Below are 25,459 nucleotides of genomic sequence, written 5' to 3' on the forward strand. Positions count from 1 at the left end.
CTTTGAAACCGACACAACGCTGTTTCAGACACCTGGAGGCCGGTGGCGGAAAGTATAGTGTTTGTGTTATTATTTGCTTGGTCTCCCCGTCGAGGCCCGTCGAGCCTCACGGGCCGCACTCCCCGTCGCCGTATCCGACCCGACGACCTCGACCAGAAGAAGGAACCAGCGATCATCTTCTTGGGTCAAGAATGGAGGGCGAAGGGGAGGAGCCGGGCGGCCATGGCGGAGGAGGAGCAGGAGGGCCACCCCTGCGAAATTTGTGTTGCCGGGAGCTCAGCCTCCTGGAGTTCCCCGACCGGTACGTGATCCGATCCGTCGATCCCGACGGCCCAGACCACGCCTTCTCCATCGGCCGCTCTGATGGCCTTGTCGAGCCTCTCTTCGGTCAGTCCGATCCCTTCTCTCCCTATCGATCCCGCGATCGCATAGCGTTGACTGTTCTCTCGTGAATTTTGTGATTGGCTGTCGACTTGTGTATCTAATTCCGTTAAGTTATCATTCACTAGTAATTTGGGACTTGGGTACCAGATAAAAGATTGAAGGACTACTAGAACAAGTAATGATTTGGGATGAAGGTAAAAGATTCTGAAAGCATCAAGATGAACTTAGGAAAAATTTACTCAATATGCAAATCACTGTGAGGAAACTGAAGGAGGAGCTCAAATTTATCTTAGCATGTCTGGTAAGAGTTGGGAAGGAACCAAAACTTCATAATAGGTCTACATAAGATCACACTCAATAGAGCGCTGGCAAATAAAATCTGATACCCACCTTGTTGGTTGGGTGGTAGAGTGTGAGCTTCAGTGTGACAGTTTAATTTGCTTCCATGATATTTACTTGTCATGGGTACAAGTCACTGAAATAGCCACCGCCCCCACAGGTAAGGTTGCTAAAATTTTCACTTTCCAGATTTTGCATTACCGGGTGCCCTTGAGCTTGGATCATTCTCTTTTTGGCCTTCATAATCGTAGGTGGAATAGTGACTGTTGTAAATTAACATTGAAAAAGTGATGCATCTGCTGGAATAATATTATTTGACTATTAAAATTGAAAAAGTGATATATATGCCTTTCATTTATTATTCCAAATTATCGATTTTAAACCTTTATTTTGTTGAAATAGGCCAAGAAGACCCTGCATCTAACTCTGAGGTCAAAGGTTGTTTTTGTTGATTTAGGTTGTTGTGGTTTGATATTGAAGTTAATTTAACATATTTGCAAATTAGATACTATGTTGATTACTTGGCCTAATGTAATGAGAAACAAGTGTGTTTTATATTTGAAGTCTATTATAAATGATAAATAATTCACTTTGTGTTGATGCCTCTTTGTCAATGCAGAAGATCTTAGTTCTTTAACTCCTTCTAGAGTCTCAACAATTTATGGAGTGCTTGGGATTATTAGGTTGATTGCAGGTACTTTCCATCATCAATTTATTTTCCAAACATAGTATGTTCCAAACGTTGTATCAAGTTTAGCAGCAAATTAAATGTCATGTTGCTTCAAGGTTTTAGACATGGAACTTGAATATAACAGAGTCATATTCATTATTTGTCTGTGATGTGAAATCGGAACCATGTTTCCGATTTCTTCTTTTTGTTGCTATGTCAGTGGAAATTCTTAGAGGGTGAGTTTGATTAGCTGTAAGATTATTTTGTTCCCCATGGCATTCCAATGTCAGGAACAGAATCTACATTATTTTGTTCTCCATGGTGTTCAAATGTGTGGAACAAAATCTCCACATGCAGGGTCCACTTGTCAAGAACACATATTTGTAGATTCTGCATCAAATGAGCTCAATTTCTTAAAAATTCATTCTTATTTGATATTGGTGAATGTGCTTAGGATCTATGTAGATTTTCCCAAGAACTTTGTAAATCAGGGATCATACTGAATGATGATCCTTGGGAGCTTGGACTTGCATAGCAGTCACAATTTATGCATTTATTGGAATCCTGGATATACATCGGCTCATATTTTCATCAACTTCTTCTTCATTTTTTTTTCACTTGAGCTGAATGTTCTATGTTTATCCAGGAACATATGTGCTACTTATTACCTCTCGGAAGGAAGTTGGTACTCATCTCAATTCCTCCGTATTCCATGTTACATCAATGAGATTTTTGTCCTGCAATGGGGCTTTAAAGCATTCAACTTCTCAAGAAGTATGACTTATTAATTGATTGGTTTTTAATTTGATTATAGTCATTATGATATTCTTGACAGGCTTATTCTATCAAATGCTCTAAAATCTAAATAGAAGGGAGGACAGAGTTCCAGTTTGCTGTTTCTTTGATCAGCTGATCATTCTTCTAATCGTGGTTTGGCTTTTATGCAGAAAAGAGATGAGGCTTACTTTATGTCTCTACTGAGAACCATAGAATCGACCCCTGGTTTATATTATTCATATGAAAGGGACTTAACACTCAAGTAAGTAATATGCCTATGCTAGTACGATAGCTCATTTGAACTTGGTTCTTGAAGTCATTATATTATGTCATGCAAGATTTACTGTATTGCATGTGTTTCCTTGGTAGTAATTGTAAAGTATCAATAGTATCCATTACACTAAAATTTCATTATACTAAGCTTAACTAATGACTGAAATTCTAGCTTACAGAGGACATGCAAGTTGACTGAAGAAAGGATGCACAAGCCACTGTGGAAACAGGTCAGATGGTGTGGAATTTTTATTACAGGGCAGATTACTTATGTGACATGTTCAGCAAGTTTCAATGATTTGTTTATTTACTCCATATCCCTGGTAGCTAAAATTCATCAGTCATGAAACTTTGTTATAATATAGAGACGTAGGAGACTCTAAAAATTTAATTTGCATGATATATACATATATATAATCTCGGGGTTCTTAATTCGATTGGAATATGGAATATAAGTAAATTGTGCATCATTGTGATTCCAGGAAACAATTATTTTTTGGGATTAAAATCAGTGATTTATTAGTTTGTTTTAGTGCTACATTCTTATGTTAGGAATAAACAAATTTTCTTGTTGGCCATGTCTAAATGAAAATCCAGGTCCATCTGCCTTCTTTCTTGAGTACAATTTTCCTTCGAAATTTGAATCAGTTCATTTAGTTTCTAAAAGGATGCTTCAAATTCCTTCAACAATTTGATAGGTTGTAGTGCATGTTTTATGAGTATAATAAATTGCCTGTACAGACAACCTGCACCAGGCTGCCTGTTTTTTGAATAATCAGGGTCCGATATATATCTTATTGTGTTTTGTGCATCTTGTCTTGTTTGAAATGATATCATATAATAATACTTTGAGAAACTTCTAAGATAATTAGGTTCGATATGCTCATCAGGGTGTTCATTAGAAAATCCTTCAGATGATAGAATCATTTTGACTGTGAAAGAGTCTCAACTATTATGGGATCACACTTGATGATTAGTTATATGTAATTACAGTGACAACAATAAAAAGCCATAATGTCTCAACTATTTGTGGTCAGCTACATGGCTTTTTCTTTCCATTGAGATTTATTTTATGTACATAAGTTCAGTTTTTCTCGTCTACAGGCTGACCCACGCTTTATATGGAATCACAGTTTGATGGAGGAACTTATTGAGAATAAGGTAACAGATATTGTAACTGAAGTTCTTTGATGATGCCAATTGTGTTATCTCAACTCTCAAGTACTCATGTCTTTCTGGATATTTTTGCAGCTTGATGCCTTTACCATTCCTGCGATACAAGGAAATATCCTAAGTTAGTTGTTGTCATTCATAAAATGAATATTTGTGAAGTTGCTCTCTTTCCATATATTAGCTTGTCTTGTTTGTATGCATTTGTTTTTATAGTACATTTTCTCATATGTGAGTTCACATGTTACCCCATACTTCCATGCATGTGCATGACTGCCAATTTAATTGGTGGGTTGCTGGATGAACTTTTGCATTTTTACACACAAGTTGCCTCTTTAGCTATCTTTTTTCATGTCAAGATACTTGAGAAGTTTTCTTAACATTGGATTAGGCTTTCAGTCTGTGCAATTCACCCTTAAAGATTCACCTGCCAGAATCACATTGATCTCAAGAAGGTGCAACCGTCGTCTAGGTATGGTTGAACACAGAGCATTGGCATGTGTATTTGTTTGTCTGATTACATGGAAGCAAAAAATATATGCTGATGTTCATATGCGCATTATTCCTTGATCTTGGTTAAATTTTGATGTGGTATGCCCATTATGGTTCTTAAAAAAATCCAGGAACTAGAATGTGGAGAAGAGGAGCAAATCTGGAAGGATCCACTGCTAATTTTATTGAGACTGAACAAATTCTAGAGTTTGAAGGTTATAAGTCATCGTTTTTACAGGTGATCTTGTTGTCTAATTGCACAAACATAGGTTAGCAAATCTCATGATGATCATCATGTTCAGGAGGTCATGTATGAAGCTTCTGTTTGCAAGCATTTTGCTTGTTTCTTGAGAAAAATAATAAACTCTGTAGCAAACCAATCTGACAAATGATAATGTCCAATACAAAGCATCAGTTACATTTTTGTAACAAATATCACATGAAGCAAAAGCAGCTGAGACTTACATCATTTAATAGTTTTGTTGCTTTATATTATGGTTCATGAATATGCTTGGCATGATAATCAGTGATCAGCCATGTTTTCGATGTGGTTTTTAATAACTTTGTGATTATAAGCCAGCTGATGTAAAACAACATGATTATGGCATTGGGGAATTAGAAGGATGACTCTTGTCTAAAATACCATATATGTCCATCGTGGTGGCAGTAAGTAAATCAATGGAGAAAGAGTAATCATCCTAGAATATGATTTCAAAAATGAATTTGTGCTTTTTTGATAGTCAAAATATATGGATATGACTCTTATAGGCACACATGTGTTCATGGAATTTTTCAGATTAATACATGTAGAAAAAACTAAAAGCGTAGGATAATGATACACTAGCTGTTACATATTTATGAACTTTCTGATGGCTAGGTTTGAATAGAGCATGGTTACTTTGTTTATTTTCATCTGATATGCATAATTTTTTTTTACTTCTGAGGTGTATAAGAAAAAACTTGATCTCAAAAAGAGAAGGAATATACTCTTGAAGGTTGATGTTTACATTGCTTCTGACATTTAGTGAGATCTTCTTCTTGCTTCCGTAGCAAAACAGAAGGGACCTTTAAAGCACACAGTCTTGTAAAAAATCTAAAAGGGGTTAATAGGTACAAATACTGTCGCCGTCCTTCACAGTTTTTGTTATCTTCTACTTTACAGGCATGCATATGCTAACAAGTCAATGATATTTCTTTAGGTTTCCATGTTTGTTAGTGTTGTAATGTGTTACCTCATTAAAGAACTGCATTGGGTTTTCCTTTATGGCTCATTATATGTATTTTAGATTCGGGGTTCTATTCCACTTCTGTGGGAGCAAATTGTTGACTTAAGCTACAAACCACGGCTCAATATTATTAATCATGATGAAACGGTAAGAATGTCACACTGGCATACTGCAAATTGTGAAATTTCTTCCACAAATTATATTTAAACCTGTTTCTCGTAGCCAAAGGTTGTTGAGCGCCACTTTCGTGATGTGATGCAAAGGTATGGGGAGACGATTGCTATTGACTTGACTGATAAAGTAAGTTTTGGTTTGCTCTTTTTATCTTTCTTATGATATTTTATCTTATCTTTGAGAATTTCATTTTTGATACATGCCCTGTCTGATGTCCTGATAGTCCCACATCAGGAATTGATGATTGGTTAGACTAGTATGTATGGCTAGATGGGTCTACTTATCTACTATTAATAAATTATGCTTAATATTTTAGTTCATGTGAATCTAGACAAGTTATATATAAGTTATTAGATCAGTGATCTATTGGGCTAGGTCGATAAAGTTGGTACTTGAAGACCTCTTGGATCATTCCATGTGGGTTAACATGTATCAAGGTATGTTATATTGCACACACTGATGTGGAGTTTCCCTTGGGTTAGGCCTACAGGGAAGCCTAAAAGTAAACTCAGGGCCAGATTTGTTATTTTCTATAAGGTTACTAAGCCTTTGAATGAGCGAGATTGTTATGCTTAAGTAATACTACTGAGAGGATGGTGGGTTAGATTAAGATATAGGGTTAGATGAGTCTGCTATGTTATAGGGTTAGATTAAGATATAGGATTAGATGAGTCTACTATGTTGAAGTTGAGCTTAAGCATTTTGAGTAATAAGGTTTTAGTCTCGTATATCCAAGTTATTGGGTAGATGTATTTCATTATAATCAGGTAATAACATCATTAGTATGTCATAATGAATGGAATGATTTTATTTTAACTACTGATTGGTGTTGACATTTTATAACTCTAGATATAGTTCAAGTGTTTCTTTATCAGTTAAGTGTGGCTTATATGCATTCTTATACATTGCTAACAAAATCTATAATATTTTTTGTACAGTACTTGTCAGGGAGTTTTTTGTTTTACATGCTAACTTTTCATCAGAATAGTTGTTCTCTAGGAGATTTAGCTCACAAGAAATTATTCTAACCTGACCTGTACTGTCAGCACTGTTATAGAGTGTTTTACAATCATATCCTAAACCCTACATTGTTTTATTACTTGGTGTCAGGAACTTTAAATACTTGGTGACAGGTTCTTGGCAGCTTTGGGTGAGGGGGATTTGTCATATAGCTCCAAATGCTAATTGGTGTGTTACAAGATGTATATAAGTGTCTAGGCAATCTAAGCAAACTTTTGAAGGTTTTCCTAAATGCCAACAAATTAAGGTGAACATGGAAAATTCTGGAAAATTAAGAGAGAATGTTAGATATACAAAGCTTATTAGCCAAGAAAAAAAAAATTCTGGTAATTGATAAGTACCGAACATTGCAAGGTATTCTCTATTGGTTGAACTCTTTTCAGTGCAGGGAGGAAAATTATTGAAGGATATAACCTAATCTTGATAATCCTTCCCTTAATTTTACTTGATGGTTTTGCAGGAAGGCGATGAAGGTCGGCTCAGTGATGCATTTGCTGCTGAGATGGAAAAACTTCCGTATTGTAGGTATTGGCAGAGTTACTTTCTATAAGTATTTGGGAATTCAATTATGTCAATCACTATTATTGTATTAAGCAGCTGAATTTTATCTTTTCCTCACATTCATTAACCTGGTTGCTTATAACCACTTCTGGAGATGGTTATACAATGTCTTTGATGAAACATTATCATTAATGAATTTCTTAAGAAGGCTCAGTTTGTATTAAGTTCTCTTGAAGTACCATAGTGTTAACTTTTAAATATATGGTAAACAACAATTACACAAGTTAGTTGGATAGCTAAGAGAACTTATTTCTATTCATTGCACTCGTCAAATTGCATACACATTCACCATCAAAGAATCACCTCAACTATGAAAACCAATATTTTTAAAAATAATGGGTTAATAGAACAACAGCTCTTGATTTTATGCTATGGAAGTGATAGTCATTAGATTAAATTCTATGTTATGTACTGAATTGACAAATCTATTTTATAGACTAACCAAAACTATGGAGGTAAACTAAATGTTTGACTTACCATGCATGGTTAAAATGTGGATCTGATGGCAGCATCTATGTGTATGAGTTCATCTGGCTGATCAGTGCATATAAATGAAGTACCATGGCCAGTGATTATGAAGGCTAGGTATGATATGATCCATTTGTAGTTAACAATTCAAAAACATAAAAAAAGTAATAAAATTAGCAAGAATCATGTTTAATCGATCTGTTTGGAATCTATTCTCAAAATTCCTTATCATCGTCTTTCACAGCTGCATCCTTTATCAGTCTTATGACTTCCTAGTATTACTTAAAACTGTTGTTGTCATTTGGATCTTTTATGCATGTTGGAGGCTCCCATTCCTAAGTACTAGGGTTTTCTTTTTCTTTTTATTGCAGTTACAAAAGTATGCTTGAATAAAGAGGATAATATGTGGACAATGAATGGAAGTTGCATATCATGAGTTCTGTGTACATTATTTTCTTCTATTCTAGTTTAGATGGTCATTTTTCACTATAATTGATTGCTTTAGTATGTTCTGTCTCGCAGATATGTGCCTTTTGATTTTCATCATACATGTGCCAAAGGGAATTTTGATAACTTGCAACTTCTTTATGATCAAATCAAAGAAAATGTGGAAAGCCAAGGGTAATTTAGTTAAACGAAGTATCAGCTCTGATTTCTAATGCAATTGTATTCCCAGATAATGTTTCATTTGCCATCCTGAATGTCAGCTGTAATTGTTTGCAAATAATATTTTCTTACTGCATTATTGTGCCAGCTGAGCAGATATCTTTTGATCAATACTGATGGGGAAATACTAATAGAGCAGAATGGAATTCTCAGGGTTAATTGTGTTGATTGCCTGGATCGGACAAATGTTACCCAGGTTTGTGAAGGAAATTCTGATCTCAATTTTATTGTGTTTAAAATCTCGGAGGAATTTGGGACCGTAGATCTCTAAACTTCAGTGAACTGGATCAATGTTAGGTGCATATCTTATGCAATCTTGTGAAACAAATTTGGTATAATTCAGAAGATCTTACACAGATCTAATTTTCTTTCAACTTTGTCTTATTTTTGTCTGCTTTTTTTATTTCTCCCCATCTATTTTGGCATGTCTATGGATTTTTCTGGCATTAGCTTCATGATTGCAACATTATTTTAATGCTTATTACTTATGTAACTGGTATCTCATGAACATGCCACTGTTCACAAAGTAGAGAGGAGAAAAGGACTACTGCATGGTCCCATTTGCCCAAACACAAACGTGACTTGCAAGCGAGAGCAATCTGGGAGCCGGGAGTTAGTTGAAAACGCACTTCCGGCTGTCAGTTAAAAAAGGACCTAGGTGGGCTTATGAAGCCATAACCTGTGTATTGGACAGACCTGAACTGCCCAAAAAGGGGCAGTCCATATTCCAGTTCACATCTGGACCAGTAAATATTGTCCAGTATATGTGGATCTGGGTGAAATTAAGAATCATCAATCAAACTATGGTGCTTCACTTGGTTTTGAATTTTGAATCATATATAGTGAGCTATTTGAAGAGACTTCTTTCCTGTGATAGAGATGATAAAGAATTGATGTGTTACAGAATCTAGAATCTTGGTAGCAGTACAAACAAAAGAAGAGAAATAAGAACCCCAATGAACTAGGCTAAGATAGGTGACTTTGCAAATTGGTCATGTTGTCATTTCTGTATAGATTTAAGAAAATTTCCATGATATCTGAGTATAGCTGAGTTTTCATTGTTGTGTTGGTTATGAATGGAGCATTGTCACAAAGTCAACATATGATTCTTGTGCATGTTGACATAGATGTACGCTATCATATCATCTGAAATCTTTATTGCAAAGTTGTTGGCGTTTCCAAAAAACTACTTTCAAAGAAATTTAAATGCTATAAGTATGTTCATTGTTAGAGTCTTGGGTATGTGTTGCCTACCCTTTGCCTCAAGAAAAAGAAAAAAAGAGACATGGAATGGATGCCGAAAGGGTCGTCCGTCAAGTAATTCTTTAGGTTTTGATAAGCAATGTTTCATCATGTAACAGGATTTCAACTGCTTACAAAACATTTATTCTTCTGAATCTTTTGACAATATCACTAATTGCCATCAGATGCTTATCATTTTAAGTCAATCACATGTTTTTCAGTTTATATGATGCAATTTATGTTGTACTCCTTACTTTTGAAATTTTGATGGATGATAATGATCAATCAAGTACTTTCCCTCTCTAATCAGACGTAGAAATCTCTTCTTATCAAAGTTTGATGGAACAGCCTGCACTCATGATTTTTTTTGAAAAATTACAATTATCACACATGAGGTACCATCAGTTCATTGAATTGGAGCAGCCAGTCAAATCAGTTGTATCTTTTGACATATAGATATTGCAGTTGCAATAGATCTTCAGTATGAATTAGTAATGTGCAGCTGACACTGTAGGCAACATGTATGCAGAATGTAATAGCCTTTTTGAGCCAAATCTTAGATTTGGGAGAAAGATATCTTTATGTAATTCATCCAGTATGACGAGTTGAAGTTATAGCACCCAATTTAGTTACTGTAAGATGGTGCTGTTGAGTATCTATCCAATATGGTCGTTCCATTTCCAAATTCTAAGAATGTAGATCATAAAAAAAATTTCAACATTTTTTATGAGGCCTTCTGATCTTCATGTTGTTCTCTGTAACTGCCAGAAAAGAATGGAAAAAGTGTCTTCCATTGTATCTGAATTTTGTTGTTGAATAAGTCTCAGAACCTTCTTTCCTGCTTGCAGAGTTACATGGCTAGGAAATCATTGAATTTACAACTGCAGCAAATGGGGGCATTTTCATCAAGTGAATGTATATCTATGTATAGTGACATCTACGAAAAGTTCAAGATATGTAAGGAAATTTCTGCATTATATTTTGCATCACAAGCTTTTCTTGTTGAATTTGTAGTCTCTTATGTTGTCATAAATGTTAGTATGGGCTGAGCATGGAGATGAGATAAGCTTGGAATATGCTGGAACTCATGCCCTGAAAGGGGACCTAGTACGGTAAAGTTTTTGATCTATCATTTTTCCGTCGATCTGCCGAAAATGCAAACACCTGATGCTAACTTGCTGGTTTCATCATATTCAGATATGGAAGACAGACTGTAGGTGGAATGATAAAGGATGGAATCAGTGCTCTCACACGATATTACTTGAATAACTTTCAAGATGGCATTCGACAAGTATGCAATTCCAAGGAGCAATATTTATTGTTAAATCTATATTAAACTGTTTATTACATCTTCAGCATTTCACCTTTACTGTAAGCCTGTAAACTGGAAAAAATTGGAAGAGTGAAGTCTTACACATTCATTTACGATGCCTCACAGGATGCATTAGATCTCATTAGCGGTCGTTATACCATCAGCCGAAGTGGTCCCTCTCCTTTCCAGCTTAATGGGTTTGAATCATTATCAGTGAGCCATTCATGCATTGTCTTAATAGCTTGTTTTTTGTCTATTAGGAATTTATTGTGAAGGTCATTTGGGTTAGTTATCTTGAACTGTTTTCTGCTTAAGTGTTCTTTTATTAAGCATGCTTTATTATTCATCCGCAATCAGTATCTTCCAGTCGCCTCGGCTCTCATCGTGGGAGGTCTCACAATGACAACGTTCACACTAAATCAAGGTCTATCTGCAGTTTTGCTTGTATTTTCATTTTTCTTGCACACTATATATATATATATATATATATATATATATAATTTATTCAACTTGTTCTTGTGTTGTTGACTATATTTTGTTACCAGTGGGGCGCGGCACACAACATTTTATTTCTTCTGTACTCTGGGCTGGGTTGACGGCTGGAGTAGTGGCTCTTGTTAAAGCCAATGGGAAGCAGTTCTGCTCCAGGCCACGCTTGTGTGGCCTATTGTAAGTTAAAACTTGTAGATTTACGTTATTCAATTTTGGACATTTTGGATGGGCTCACTTCCATTTGGCACGTATAACCATGTGACTCCCAATGAAATTTTTGTATGTTCCAAATGTAGTTCACTGGAAAAAAGATTTATTATTAATTTTGGTTTTCAATGATTTTATGTCACTGTTGATACATAGTTTTGATCATTAAATATCGCATAGAACTGACATCACCAATAGGTCTTTATTTTATTTTGCTCGAACATGAGTATCGTATACAACAGTTTTACTTATGGTTAAACCTGTCTCCATTCTCTGGCCCTATAAAAACTATTGCAGGTACTGATTACCAACGTTCTATCCTGTGGACACACACAGAATATATATATATATATATATATATATATATATATATATATAATTTGATCGATCGATCATTCGATCAGTAGGCTCGTAAAGACTAAATGACCTTATTAGTGCTCGAGAGTGAGTTTGCTCGACCAATGTGCAGACCTCGAATCCTCCTAGTGCAAATCTTATAAGGCACCATTTGGTCAATTAACTATTAATGTGATCTATAACAAGAAATTATTCGTTTTGGACGGTAGACGTACTCACACGATTTTACCGTTTCCGACAGACTTATGAACCAACACTTTGTTCCCATACTCTATCAATGTAATTATATAGAAAGCCAATTAATTAAGGGTCGATAGTTAACATCCAACACAAGGTTTATTTTGAAGAAAACCGAAGTCGCAGGTTACACAACGAAAGCACGATAAATTTTAGTCTGGCTAAATAAAAATGACAGTCAGACTGCTAATTTATGGGGAAAAAAAAAGAAGTGACGTGATGTAATCAACTCAGTACTTCAAAGGAGCAATGATGTCGAGCTGAGAACCAAGCTTCTCCTCGGCGGTCTTCTCTGCCTTCAATCTAAGCTTTGTGAGCTGCTTTCTCCTCTCATAAGCCACCTTGGCCCTCTCTTTCCTCTTTGCCTCCAGCTCCTGTACACACATCATTTGCATGTTTGGTCAATTAAACCATACAGTAACTAGGTTTTGCACAGCAATAAGAACTCTGAAACCTCAGAAGGACATCTCAAGCAACTCCTTCCAAACTGTAGGACAAACTGAAAGAAAGAATAATAAATGCAGTTATACTATCAATTTATTTTATAACTCCTGAAGCAACCTATCTTCATTAGCCTTGTCATGCATACAACAAGTACAAACAAGAAAGCAAACTGCTTGACAAAATCAAAACAACAATACAAAAGCATGTTATACTCTCAACTAATGCATTCTGAAGTGAACTTATCTTCATTAGCCTTGCCATGCAATAAAATGTACAAAATGAAGTTCTCCTAAATATATTTCAGGACCCAAGAATGCAAAAAAAAAGGAGCTGTTCCATGTATGATGCTTCCATTGGCAACCTTGAAACAGGACGCAAACTCAAAAACAGATTTATATACACACAGTACATATACACATAAGGAGAGGCCAGATGGGCTATTAATAAGTTAATCTATAGAAGTTAAAACAAATGAATACATGTGCAGTAACTTTGTTAATTGATGGCTTTGCACCAGACAGGCATTCATTATCGCTAACAAGACAGATGAAACATATTCTGTATTTGTGAGATTAAAAAATGACCAAGGAATGAAGACCATTTACAACAATAGCACTAAAATCAAAAGTTTGTCAGCATCTCACAGAAATGCATCTCTGAAAAAAATGGATTGCAATGCAGGCTGTAAAGATCATCAAAATTAAAAATGGGATTTTTTAAGAGTCAATTTATTGTTAACCAGTGAGTCAGCTCAAGTAAATATGTAATTTTTTCCATGGGTTGCAGTCCAGACATTATCCCAAATTTCCAAACAAATGCAATTAGAGCATTCCCATGCAAATAGTTGGGATGTTAGCTTGAAATTGCGCAAAAATAATCTAATATGAAATAAAACCTTAGATGTTGAAAAACCATTATGGTCATATTGAATAAGGGAATCGAGATACAACCAATAGTTTCACCTTGAATCCAATTTCACTCTGAATCCCAGACAATGAAGAAAAACAAAGACATCACAGCCCAAGTCAAAACAGGCTCCTTATCAGTTAGAAGATACTAAGCTATGATCACTAATGCAGAGATCAAATCATCTATTGCCAAAATAGAAAAAATGTAGCAACTTGCCAAATTAAGGAAAAGAAAAGCTTGAATCTTAATCAACAAATAGCTACCACAAATGATACAAAGGAACCAAGCAACAGTATAAGGCACATTTGTGATTAAGGTTAAAACATAAAAGAGAGAACATTGAGTCAATTCAATCTCACCTTAACGGTATCATAATAATTCCACCCAACCTCCGATGAGAGTCGACCTAGCAAGCAGTACCTATGCCCAGGCTGAAGTCTCAATACCCTAAAAGCAACACACCATTTCATGAACAAGATGATACAACATCAATGCATTTCTAGAAATTATTTGAACAAGTACACCATACTTGAGGGCGTCTGGAATAACCATCCTCTTTATCTTATCATACGGTGGTGGCACCCCCTCGTACGCTTTGAGCCTTGCCAATGCCGCAGCCCCACGCTTGGTCTTGTGAGGAATCATCCTTAAAATGGAAAACATGAAGTATAAGTAAATCTCTTAATCACCAAATCCATTCAAATAAAGGAACCTTCCGCACGATTGGATCTTAACAATGCCATATGTGGAAGAAAGACGGTTGATTACCCACGGATGGTACGCCAGAGGATCTTGGCCGGAGCGCGGAAGTGGATGGGGCCGTGGGAGGGCTTGGTGTTCATGCGCTTGCGGAGGAAGCGTAGGTACTTCATCTTCTGGCGGACAAGGCCGCCGGAGAGGCAGATTTCCTCGCAGCGGACGACCACCACGCGCTGACCATTGAGGAGCTCCTTGGCCACGATCGACGCCAGCCGGCCCAGCATGTGGTGGCGCGCGTCCACCACCACTCGCCGCGCGCACAGCCCTGACCCTGACACCATGGCGACGGCCTTCGCCTCCTTCAACACCTCCCCCAAAAGGCTCGTCGTCCGCTTCGGCCGGCCTTAGGAGCGTGGTGGTGTGCCTGCGCGCGCTCTTTTATACGCCTTGACAACTAGGGTTTTGCTCTCCTCTCGGGTCTCGGTATCGTGGACCGGGTCGGTTTCGGATCTTTTATTGACCGATCCAATATCCACCAGAATATATATATATACACACACTCGTACACACGGGGGCAGGGAGTAGGTAGAGCACGGCCACTGCGGAAAATATTTGTTGGGTACTCGTTCATCTTCTCTACGGATTCGTTGCTTCCTTCCTCGATTCGTACCGCCGCAGATCCACTCGGATCGTAATCTACACGAGTACGAAATTTTCTTATATATTCCTGGGTTTTTCTTTCCGATTCTTGATTTTGTTATCTGCCAGTGTCTAACGAGTTCTTGCGACTGGAAAAGGGACGGGATTTTGGTGAGATCCGTCGCCATGGATGAACAGTACTCGGATGCAGCTGTAAGGCTTCGTCGTCCTTTTGTTTTTGACTAGTTGTTGGTGCTTGGATTGCGTCTAGGCTTTGATCTCATGTGTAATTTCTGGATCTGCCATGAATCTTTTTGGGGGAAAAAAGAATGTTTTGATCACGAGGGATTGCCTTTTCTGAGATAGTCGTATTAGGGCGAATTAGCGAATTAGTGATGATCCTTTTGGGTTGTGATTTGGAGTTTTGTCGATGGTTTTGTTGCTAATTTGATTTAGCGGGATCCGTGATTCGATATTAACGGAAAAGGGTTTGTTTGAAGATTCTATCTGATGTTTCTTGAGTTTTCTCGAATGCCAATTTCATCATGTCAAGGGTTGTTGCTGGTCTTTAATATACTTTGACCCTTTTTTTTTCGTGATTTACTGTTCCGTTACTTGAGTATTTAAGAATAATATGCTAGACAGCATATTGATCTCCGATCGAGTCTTGTGTAGTAGAATTCCTCTGTTTTACTTTCCTTTCAGTTTCATCTCTCTTGTAGTTGTATTTCCTATATATCCATAGGTCAGTTCGGTCTCAACTTAGTGGAGCTCCTTGCTTTGCAATATCTAGCTTGTCCTTGCTTGCTTAGACCTTGTTTTCTTATCTAGGTTTTCATTTTCTGAATGTAATTTCCCAGAAAAATGGATCTTGTCTCAATTATATTAGCAACTTGGCTTTTGACATGGATACCTAATCCTACTAAGTTGGATTTAATTCCTTTTGGTAACTGGCTTTTCTTAATGAACAAGTGAAATCAACATTTGAATTTTTTATCAGCCTTACCTGGACTTGTGCATAAGAAATTGGAAAATCTTTAAGAGACAAAATCTGTATTTAAAACTTATTTTCTCGTTTGGATAGATTGGGTACATTGCTGTGAATAGCAAAAAATGTGTGATGCTTGAGAGAACATTCTAAACCATATATCCTCCGTTAACTAATTGGCTTAAAGTTGCAGATCATTTTAGACCCCTCACTGATGTGGTTTAGGTACTGAAGAGTGAAGACTGTATTTGCAGCTAATGCTGGAAGATAATCAGTTAATCACATCAAATATCTTTAAAAAATCAACAAATTAATCTCCATTCATTTCTAGGAGAGATGATATCATGTTTGAGCAATGAGCCTTTTCCTCTTCCAGTGAAGGAAAATACCATCTTTAGATTGTTGCCTTTTATTCTTATTAAGTGCTGTTGGGATATTTCTTTAGAACCACCAGCTTTCTTCTGGTGGCTACCTATGGAAGAATAATTAGCTGAAAATGTACATAACAAATGATTTAAATTAAGTGCTAGGGAAGCTCCCTTTGGATATTTTGATAACCCAATTTCACATGCACATTGTATTTGCTTGTTAGTGATTCATCACATGCTTTCAGCTGGAAGGCTTTCATTCTCTTCATGTGTTATATTTGCACACAGAAAGCTTAATGTTATTGTGGTATTGATTTTTCAGGGAGAAACTGCTGTTGTGTCTGTACTATGGATTGGATGTATAATGTCTTGCTATCACAAGAGCTGAATGATAATCAGAAAACAGCTTGATTACAGAAAATTGATTTAAAACATCTTTACTGACTTCTGGCATTGCATATATGGATTTTTAAATTGATTAAATTGGTCTGTGCCCACTATCCGAATGATGTGTTAATGTTGTAAAATGTCAAAAGTTTTTATTTTTACCTACTGTATAGCATTTGTCCCATCGAGTGGTGGTATGTGTTCTGTGAATCTTATATGTTCCGAACAGTGGAAAATCAAGATGTTTGATTGACAGATTTTGAAAACCAACCAATTTATCATGACAACATTTGAATGAATATGGTTTAATGCAAATATGTTTTCCTGCTGCTTTCTCATCATTTCCTTTATTTGATGTGTTATTAACTTCTGGAATCAACAGGGAAATGTGATCAGGGAGCAAGCAGCTAAAGGGTTGAACCCAGGGTTGGGGGTCCTGCTTGTTGTGGGGGGCCTTCTGCTGCTCTTCCTCGGCGGGAACTATGTTCTCTATATGTATGCACAGAAGACCCTTCCGCCAAAGAAGAAGAAGCCAGTCTCAAAAAAGAAGTTGAAGAGGGAAAAGCTCAAGCAAGGGGTCTCTGCACCGGGAGAGTAAAAATAGTCTTCATCGTAACTTCGCCTCAGAGTCGTTCTACGCTAATCCCCAATGATGATTTTGCCTTTTGGCATGCAGAAAGACTAGTAGTTAGGAATTTGAGGTGGGTTGAAGTCCCAACTGAATGGTTTATTGTATTATCATGATGATTTTGCCTTTTGGCATGCAGAAAGACTAGTAGTTAGGAATTTGAGGTGGGTTGAAGTCCCAACTGAATGGTTTATTGTATTATCATGTTGCTTAAACCGACTCCCAACTCATTGTCCAAGTCTTCAATCTCGTCTTTTTTTCATCATGGTCATCATCACGACATTTTATTTCTGCTACTGATCTGATACATTGCATCTTAAATTTGTTTCATGTTGATCGGCATGAGGATTGTTGCTTGAAGCATTCAAGAATCACGATCATTGTCATAAATTCTGATGCTGTTGATAGATAGCCATACACATCAGTATCGTATCGAAAGCATGCAGGTAGCAGTTGCAAAACAATTCGTCATGTAGTAAGTAGCATAATAACTTTGGTGCCAATCATTGCACGCCACGTGTTCGATGTAAACACCTTGGCACCAGCTTCCGCAAAGCTGAAGCCCCCTAATAATCGGAGGTTCCATGTCGTTAATTGCAGACTCGGATTCTGCAGCGTCTGTATACATTATTATTCTCCGAAAACAAGCTCGCTGCTTGCAGAGGGTTAATCTTTCGCATGGCTGCTGCAACACATGCAAAGAAGAGTTCTTCGAGACAGGTTTCCTTCGCAGGAGAGATGATGTTCGCTGCTAGCAGAGGGTTACTCTTTCGCATGGCTGCTGCAACACATGCAAAGAAGAGTTCTTCAAGACAGGTTTCATTCGCAGGAGAGATGATGTCGTCGCCACGACAGCTCCATCGCAACGATTACATCATCTGTTTGCGACGGTAATCCGGCCTGAAGCCCCCACCAATTCAGATTTTCAGGTGATCTCTGCTTTCTAAAAGCTAAGCAAACAATAAAAAAGCTGTAATATCCAACTGTTTTCCAAAAACTCTTTTAACATATAACCTCTTTCACATCCTGAGTCTTGCGATAAGTCTTGGTTAAACAAGACCCTTTACGATGAACAATAGATTAAATGTATGATCATTACTTACATTGACACTCGACTCATTCTGCAAAAAAGACCTCAGTTTATGCACCAAACAATGGCAACAGCGAGGAACTGAACGGAAGGATGTAGAGGAAGGCAGTGCCGACGAAGCAAGCATTCTTATTCGTCGAGGCCGTAGTCTTCCCCAAAGTACTTGTCCACCAAACCATTTGCCATGCTTCTCATTTCCTCGTTCTCATGAAACTGGAATCTCTCCATTGCATCGATCCCATCCTCCCTTTCGACCAGCTTTGGACCTTCCCCATTTGGCATTCCCCTCATGACCTGTAATAAGGTAAATGCACCTCCTAAGGAACAAACAAGACTCAAGCTTAAATGAAAATTAGATATCCAGCAAAGCTGCAAATTGTTTGATATTACAGCAGATGTTGCATTGCATATTTCGTACCATACATCTTTATTTCGCTATATCCGAACCATGCATTTGTCATATCATATATTTACTTTTTTTCACTTCTTTTGTTTGAGGGCTGGATTTATGGATGAGTGACAAAAGAGGTTCCAAGCATTCAACATGCAGCTGTATCTGCAAAATGAGAAGTGATATACAAAGAATTTTTTTTTCTCTTGTTTTTTTTGGAAAAAGAGCCACTGCTGGATATTTCAACAAAAGGCAGTACCAAGAAAGTTGGTGCATGAAGCAATTAATTACTTGAAGGACAAGGAAGCAACAATTCTCCAAGAGGCAAAAAAAAGAGAGACCAATTTCCCAAGAAAAAGAAAAGGTGTACATCCCCAGGAAGGAAGACAGTTCTAGACTTCTCTTCTTAAATAACTCACCTCTCCAATGTGCAACCGTCTAGTCCAATAACTAGTGTTGTTCATTCTAGGAAACATAACCTTCATAACTGAATAGTATTTCAAGTCACCAATTCACTTTTTCATAGTTAAAGTTGAGATCAATGTATCATATAATATGGCAAATATGTATCGAAACAACCTTATCATAAATCACCTATAATATAGATATTCCAAACTATACTGATCATCACCTAGCCATCGATTGGAAGAAAAAGGAAGAAAAATTAATCAAGCAGAATAATCTTCAGATGAATATCCTAAAACAAAGTAAGATTTCCTCACCAGCTCCAAAAACTGGAGTCCCAACTTTGCGCTTTGTATATCAGCAGATCTAACCAAATGTATAAACGCAGAAATGCATTCACGGTTGACAAGTGCCACTAAATGATGCACAATTATGCTTGGCTGCTCTGCATTCTTTGCTGGGGCAACACAGAGGTTCCCTAGAGTATATGCAACTTCCTTTCTGATGTCAAATGGTGCACTTGATAGAAGATGTATCATTAAAGGTGTGGCCTCACTAGAAAATATCAACTCCTTGTGTCCAACTGATCCTGCTGCTATATTAGATAGAACCCATGCAGCCTCCTAAATCATTAGATTTTTTTTTAATTAAAAAAAGATACCTAACTTTCAAATTCTAATGATGATGAAAAGATAATACCTTTTTCAATACTCGATGCTCACTTTTTAAACATTTTATCAACCCCAATAGTATTTGGTCTGGAAACTAAAATGTGTTAGTGGTCTGAGTTAAGCATCAGAATAAAGCAAGATACATGGATATAGTAAGAGAGAGAAAGTATGCACCAACCTGTAGTATTATGTCCAACGACAAGGACCATGTCGGTCATATAGCTATCAGCAGCTACTAGATTGCCTAAGCTGCGAAGCACCTGCATAAATGCAATAATCATCTATTACGGAGAAAAACTGCAACCATTTGAGCAACTGCAAATAAACACACCCTACAAGATTAAAATTAAATTTAGGACAAAAAAATTCAATCTCATTAATATTATTACTGGAATGAGCAACTGCAAACTCTCAGAGGAAGCTAGCTTTCCAACTAGAAGATGAACAACATCACTTTTCACCAGCAAACGAACAGCAGCTTCTGAAAGAGCTGAAAGATACACGATTACCCATGCCACTTCGGTGGCCAATTCATCGTCCCTGCCAAAAATCAACAAGTTATTTACATGTGTACACTATTCAACAGGCATTATGGGGAAAATAACAATGCTGATGAAGAAAGTTTGCAGATGCAGAAATGAACATAACACAGCAGGTTAGTGAAATAAGCAAAAAAATTTATGAACAAAACAAACAGTTATATTACTAAAAGTGGGTTTAGGGTTTAGATGTTAATATTATTTAAACAAACTACATGTAGACATAACAAAACAGTTATATTACCACATGTTGCACTTGTGGATATAACATTTCCCTTAATGTAAAGTAACTTGTGGAGCTTGTGGAGCATGTTACTTTCAGAATATGCAACACCAAACACCAAACACCAAATGTAAAGTAACTTGTGGAGCTTGCAAATTCATTCCACTTAACATTTCCTTTAAGGTTAGGCATATATGTTATTCATAGCAATTAAATTCTCATAATTTTCTTCCGGCTATAATAGCATTTCATTTCCTTTTGAGATATGACAAACTCACATAGTTGATGAAATGCATATCAAATGTGATTTCATCATGAAAATGCACAGCCTTTCATGTACAATCTCAAACATGATAGATTTGTTACATCACGAAGGAAATCACAGTCCCAAAATCTATAATTAGTTTTGTTTAGTCTTTAGCACAACCCTTCCACTGAACTTTAATTGGGAACCAACAACGAGAAGCCAAGCAAACACCTACAAGTTTCTTAGGTGTTGTATGATTGCATCCAGCACCCCCTTGATTCTTATAAGTTCTGTCGCAGCATTAGGTTGAGGTCCCTGCATATAAATGTATCACAATTGAAGGCATTAAGTCCAACAAAAGATTCTATTAAACAATGGAAGTAATCAGCACAATGTAATTTTTTTTATCTTTCAGTATGGTTTACTTTTAACTTGCAACAATATAACTATAAGATAGCTCTAATATAATTTTTGGAATCTCACATGACACTGAATGTGGATGCCCTAATAAATAAAACAAGCTCCTTTTCCAAAATAACTTTTCTTACTCTATCATAAGAATCAGCAAGAGAAAGTGATAACCTGTCCAGGATACACAACTATCTTGACTATTTATTGCTAAATCCTATGATAAGTGGGACAAAAGCTGAAAGTACAATATTTTTTATCAGATGACCATTATTGATAGGCCAGATTTACACAAAGCAAGAGTTATTTTTCAATTGTCTTGAAAACTAAATTTGCTAGAGTTCACTCAAAGATAGTATGACCTTAATGAGATTTGATAAGGCCCAAGAAGCTGTCCTTGCTGTAGAACCTTTATCAGACATCATTAGACGTGCAAGGGGTAATAAAGCTCCTTGTGCAAGTAAAATGTTTCTCAACTCATCTCCTTCACCAGCAACATTTCCCAATGCCCAAGCACACTGCTCAGCAACAGGCACCGAGCTCTTCTCTAGCATATAAAGGCAGGTTAATGAAAACAAATCAGCCACAGAACAAGGTATCATGAACAAATATGATTCAGTAAAACAAATCAGCCACAGAAGTATCAATTTTAGCAACATAATTAATAAAATATTTCAACTCAATATATCAAAAAACCAATGATGGAAAAAGAAAATGTCACACTCCATAGGAACAACCTTTGAAAGCTTAAAACTGTTCACAATTAAGAATATAAACCACTTCCAAGAATCCAAACAGGAAAGTAAAGCAAAAAAAAGCTATGCGGGTAGTCAACAAAACAAGAGCAACAAACCTCCAAGGTGGGCTACAAGCAAAGGTAATGCAGGCACTAACGACTTTGTTTCTTCTGGTTCCCCAGCTGCTATATTAGTAAGGCACCAAGCTGCCTCAAGCAACTATACAGTGACCAATAAGACAATGATATTAATAACACATGTATGTTCAGAAAGTATAAAAAAAAAAGATTTCTTCTTTTGCGTTGCAAGAAGAGTGTCACAACAGCCATTCTAAAACACAGTAATTGAGTGTTACATCCATCAGAACAAGCATTTCCAGTTCCAAAATATTACACTAGAGAATTACTGTAGAAAGCAAACCTGTTCATCTGGTGATCCAAAAGATAAGCACTGCACCAGGAGAGGAACAGCTCCAGCTTGGAGAGCTGCTTTGACAGGAGGAATTTCAGATTTTGATAACAACCGCCTCAGTGCACGTAGTGCCTCTACTTTCTTCTGTGCAGCCCCTTTTCCCCTGAAGGTTAAAGTAAAATTCTTCAAGGTCAAGCAGAACGGACATGCTCCATCCAAAGGAAAGCTAAGTGCTAGGTCAACAGATATACATACATACATATGTATGTATATATGTATGTATGTATGTACACACACACATATATGTATGTGTGTTAACTTTTGCAAATGCATTTACCAAATCCAAGAAAGTATTAATGGGTTCAAACAAAGATAAGAATGACTGAAGCATCCACTTTTAGTTGTTTAATCTCTTTCATGTAAATATTTATGGGTACTAACCACATGTACAAAATTGACAAAAATCTAAGAAAAAGATAAGCTTTCAAGTTTCAACTATACATGGTTAAAAATTTGCCTAAATTTTAAAGAACAACTTAAAATTTCATGTTGAACTATTGAAACCACATTCCAGATTTCTATGCAACAATGACTTTGTAACGACCTTATAAAAACAAGAAAAGAAAAGCATGTTGATAAATAATGTTAAACCAAGGGAAAACAATTTGAATTTCTTGCTGAGAGAAAATTGTGGTTTCAAAGTCTCAAGCCAAAGGAAAATTTTACAAAAGGCTAAAACAAACCAAAACAACAATTACTGGGTAAAGATGAGTATGCAATAAGAACAAGAGTTATGTCATGGTCAAGTTGAGCTGTAAATGACAGTGTCATGGTTGTACCATTCACAAGCCATGTATTGTTCTACCTAATGTTCATTCATAACATATCTTTGGCAGTTGCTAGACAAATCATACTGATGCCTACTGTGTGCCAGCATGTTATGGTATTCACCAATGTGCATCAACATGCACCAGGATGCACAATGCACAATGCACAAACTAGTCCTGTATTACATCAGCATTGTCCAAGTATTTCAAGTGGAACAATCTGTATTTGCTACAGTACATGCAGATCTCGGATCCATTGTTCAGATAACAATACCAGGGACTTCAGTGATACATTACAACATTATCTGGAACAAATTGAAGGGCATAATCATGAGCCAAGTCAAGCCTCCAACTATGTCTTTGATTTGCAGGCAGTTTTTCCTCATTAGTGTACTTCATAAGCTTGCTATATTTAAGAAAGAATGAAGATTAATTGAAATTTTAAGGTAAATTATTAATTAGATATGACAAAAACAATCAATAGACTGAAAATTCTTAAAAAAAAGACAGGAGCAGCAATGCATACATCTGATATCACTGATACATGATCTTTTAGCATTCAAACATAACTGCTATCATGCAAGCCTACTCAGTCATAGAAAGTTCATACTGATATGTCATAGCAGATTTCAAATCCTCTATAATTTGAGAAGCTTGAGCATTCAAAACTGCTCTCTCTTCATCAATGTTCATGTTACCCTCCAGCGAAGCTTCATTATCATCAAAAAGTGCTTCTCGGCACAAACGTTTTGTCCGTATTAAAGCCTCTCTTCTTTCTTTTCCTACAGCAACAGCAAGCTGGCGCCTCCGCTGTGCAGAAGTATTGTGCACTGATGACCAAGACTTTAGCATCAATATTCATCATAATAACAGATATGTTGGGTTGAAGATACGCTAGTACCCATATACAGATCAACCTCTACATCCCAACTAGAAGATGAAATAATACAACCAAAGACTAGGAGGAGTGAGTACATTTGTCATCACAATTTTCCTATTAACATGAAGATTTTAATATAACAATCAACACAAAAAATAAACCACAGATTTTAAACTATAAACAGGCTTGCAGTCTGAATATTACTTAGGTTTTCCCTTTTGGCTACATTTGGCCAATAGGTCCACATTTCAGGGTACGAGGCTTTGCAGGACAGAGGTGCATTATCTAAAAGGTCCATCTGCTTGTATAAATCTAACTAGTTATTTTAGACATTCCCTGATAGGTTACAAACTGAACCAATTTAGATTCTCAATTGCACATGTTGAATTTTCTATAAGCACTTGTAACCATCTAATATAGCATCAGCAAAGAAATTCTGCTTCTTTACCACAAAATAGTGAATTAGCTCATGATGTTAAAAAAAAATCATATCGAACATAATGATATATAAAAACAAAGGATTGATGGAGAATAAGAATTGTAACTTGGATTGGTTCCATGATTAAGTTTAACAGTCAGATAGTAAGCTTAAAGTTTTTACGTAGTTGTGCTACTTATATCAATAAACCCATTTAAACAAGTCGTTTCTTAAAGTCCATGAGTTCTCTAAACAACCTAACGAATAATAACTGGTGACATTTTTGTGGACAATGCCCTTGCAAGAGGCTCTAAACAACCTAAAATGAACCTAAGGTCATAGTTCAACGTTTGATCTATTGAAGGAACCACCTGCATCGATCACAACTCAAAACCCTTATTCTAATCCCATATAGGGGGAAAAAAAATGCAAATACCCTCTAGTCTCCAAAGGGGAAAACCTTGACATAGCTTTAGCATCAGGGAGAACTTTCCGCACTACTGCTGATTACAGGAGACCAAGTCCCAGCTCCCATAAATGGGAAACTACTGCAAAACCTCCGAGTAAAAACCGCATCTTTATTGCAGCCCGTCCCACCGCCTCCAATTCCACGCCTGCTAATGCACTAAGCGATAGCCAACCGCGGGTTCAATTGGATTCTCTGTTTTCTAGGGCTTCAAACTCTCAAGCACGTGCAAGCTAAGAATCAAGAAATACATGCCAAAGGATGAATCAAGAACGACGACGAGTGGGAGGTAGAAAAGGACGAGACCTGAAGTCTTGATGGCGTTCCGATGGTAGGAAGATTGAGGGGAGACGTCTTCGTCCGCCATCTCTCTCTCTCCGTCCGTCTCTGTCGCTGCCGTCGGCCGTAGTATAAAATGAAAATAGAGCGAAGGATTACTGCGGCGATTGGAGGAATTTAATGGGCCCATAAAGAGCCATCGTTCACTGTAACAGTACATAGGTAGGATTTACGCGTTATACTTCGGCCCAATCGATCACACGGTTCGGTTTGAGCCAGATTGGGTCAGCGCCTCAACCGGGCCGATCACATAAAACAAACCCGGCCCATCTGTGAGC

At 36.9% G+C, this 25,459-nt stretch overlaps 4 protein-coding genes across 12 annotated transcripts; 2 read left to right on the plus strand and 2 right to left on the minus strand.

Moving 5' to 3' along the window:
* Positions 1-65: 65 nt before the first annotated feature.
* LOC135624760 (phosphoinositide phosphatase SAC8-like) lies at positions 66-11,602 on the plus strand. 5 transcript variants are annotated; one of them, XM_065128680.1, is made up of 20 exons: positions 66-387; positions 1,343-1,417; positions 2,040-2,167; positions 2,341-2,432; positions 2,616-2,673; positions 3,548-3,604; positions 3,695-3,737; positions 4,005-4,085; positions 4,237-4,343; positions 5,392-5,478; positions 5,560-5,631; positions 6,986-7,050; positions 8,077-8,175; positions 8,317-8,416; positions 10,311-10,419; positions 10,502-10,574; positions 10,660-10,753; positions 10,901-10,987; positions 11,132-11,198; positions 11,320-11,602. In XM_065128680.1, the coding sequence occupies exons 1-20, from the start codon at positions 192-194 to the stop codon at positions 11,445-11,447; spliced, it is 1,818 nt and encodes a 605-aa protein (XP_064984752.1). In that variant the 5' UTR covers positions 66-191; the 3' UTR covers positions 11,448-11,602. The 5 variants fall into 5 exon arrangements, with proteins under 5 accessions (XP_064984752.1, XP_064984754.1, XP_064984751.1 ...); XM_065128679.1 differs by having other exon boundaries at positions 67-387; positions 5,554-5,631; XM_065128681.1 differs by having other exon boundaries at positions 68-387; positions 3,695-3,728; positions 5,554-5,631.
* A 545-nt stretch (positions 11,603-12,147) lies between these two features.
* Positions 12,148-14,536, minus strand: LOC135624763 (large ribosomal subunit protein uL13w). Its single transcript, XM_065128687.1, has 4 exons — positions 14,189-14,536; positions 13,950-14,066; positions 13,780-13,867; positions 12,148-12,441 (listed from the first exon to the last, which is right to left on the minus strand). Exons 1-4 carry the CDS (start codon positions 14,458-14,460, stop codon positions 12,298-12,300), a joined length of 621 nt encoding a protein of 206 aa, XP_064984759.1. The 5' UTR covers positions 14,461-14,536; the 3' UTR covers positions 12,148-12,297.
* Positions 14,537-14,687: 151 nt separating this feature from the next.
* On the plus strand, positions 14,688-17,391 carry LOC135624764 (DNA-binding protein S1FA-like). 3 transcript variants are annotated; one of them, XM_065128689.1, is made up of 3 exons: positions 14,688-14,823; positions 14,917-14,971; positions 16,884-17,391. In XM_065128689.1, the coding sequence occupies exons 2-3, from the start codon at positions 14,945-14,947 to the stop codon at positions 17,097-17,099; spliced, it is 243 nt and encodes an 80-aa protein (XP_064984761.1). In that variant the 5' UTR covers positions 14,688-14,823; positions 14,917-14,944; the 3' UTR covers positions 17,100-17,391. The 3 variants fall into 3 exon arrangements, with proteins under 3 accessions (XP_064984761.1, XP_064984762.1, XP_064984763.1); XM_065128690.1 differs by having other exon boundaries at positions 14,691-14,823; positions 14,888-14,971; XM_065128691.1 differs by having other exon boundaries at positions 14,706-14,738; positions 14,888-14,971.
* Positions 17,392-18,100: 709 nt separating this feature from the next.
* On the minus strand, positions 18,101-25,309 carry LOC135624762 (importin subunit alpha-2-like). Of its 3 annotated transcripts, none has more exons than XM_065128684.1 (11): positions 25,149-25,309; positions 23,689-23,908; positions 22,261-22,414; positions 21,957-22,059; positions 21,466-21,650; positions 20,931-21,010; positions 20,076-20,226; positions 19,865-19,946; positions 19,715-19,773; positions 19,333-19,638; positions 18,101-18,513 (listed from the first exon to the last, which is right to left on the minus strand). In XM_065128684.1, exons 1-11 carry the CDS (start codon positions 25,207-25,209, stop codon positions 18,349-18,351), a joined length of 1,566 nt encoding a protein of 521 aa, XP_064984756.1. In that variant the 5' UTR covers positions 25,210-25,309; the 3' UTR covers positions 18,101-18,348. The 3 variants fall into 3 exon arrangements, with proteins under 3 accessions (XP_064984756.1, XP_064984758.1, XP_064984757.1); XM_065128686.1 differs by having other exon boundaries at positions 24,837-25,153; XM_065128685.1 differs by lacking the exon at positions 25,149-25,309 and adding an exon at positions 24,813-25,116.
* Between the last annotated feature and the right edge of the window lie 150 nt (positions 25,310-25,459).

This window comes from Musa acuminata, chromosome BXJ2-10 (assembly GCF_036884655.1).
Source record: "Musa acuminata AAA Group cultivar baxijiao chromosome BXJ2-10, Cavendish_Baxijiao_AAA, whole genome shotgun sequence".
Taxonomy (NCBI): Eukaryota; Viridiplantae; Streptophyta; class Magnoliopsida; order Zingiberales; family Musaceae; genus Musa; species Musa acuminata.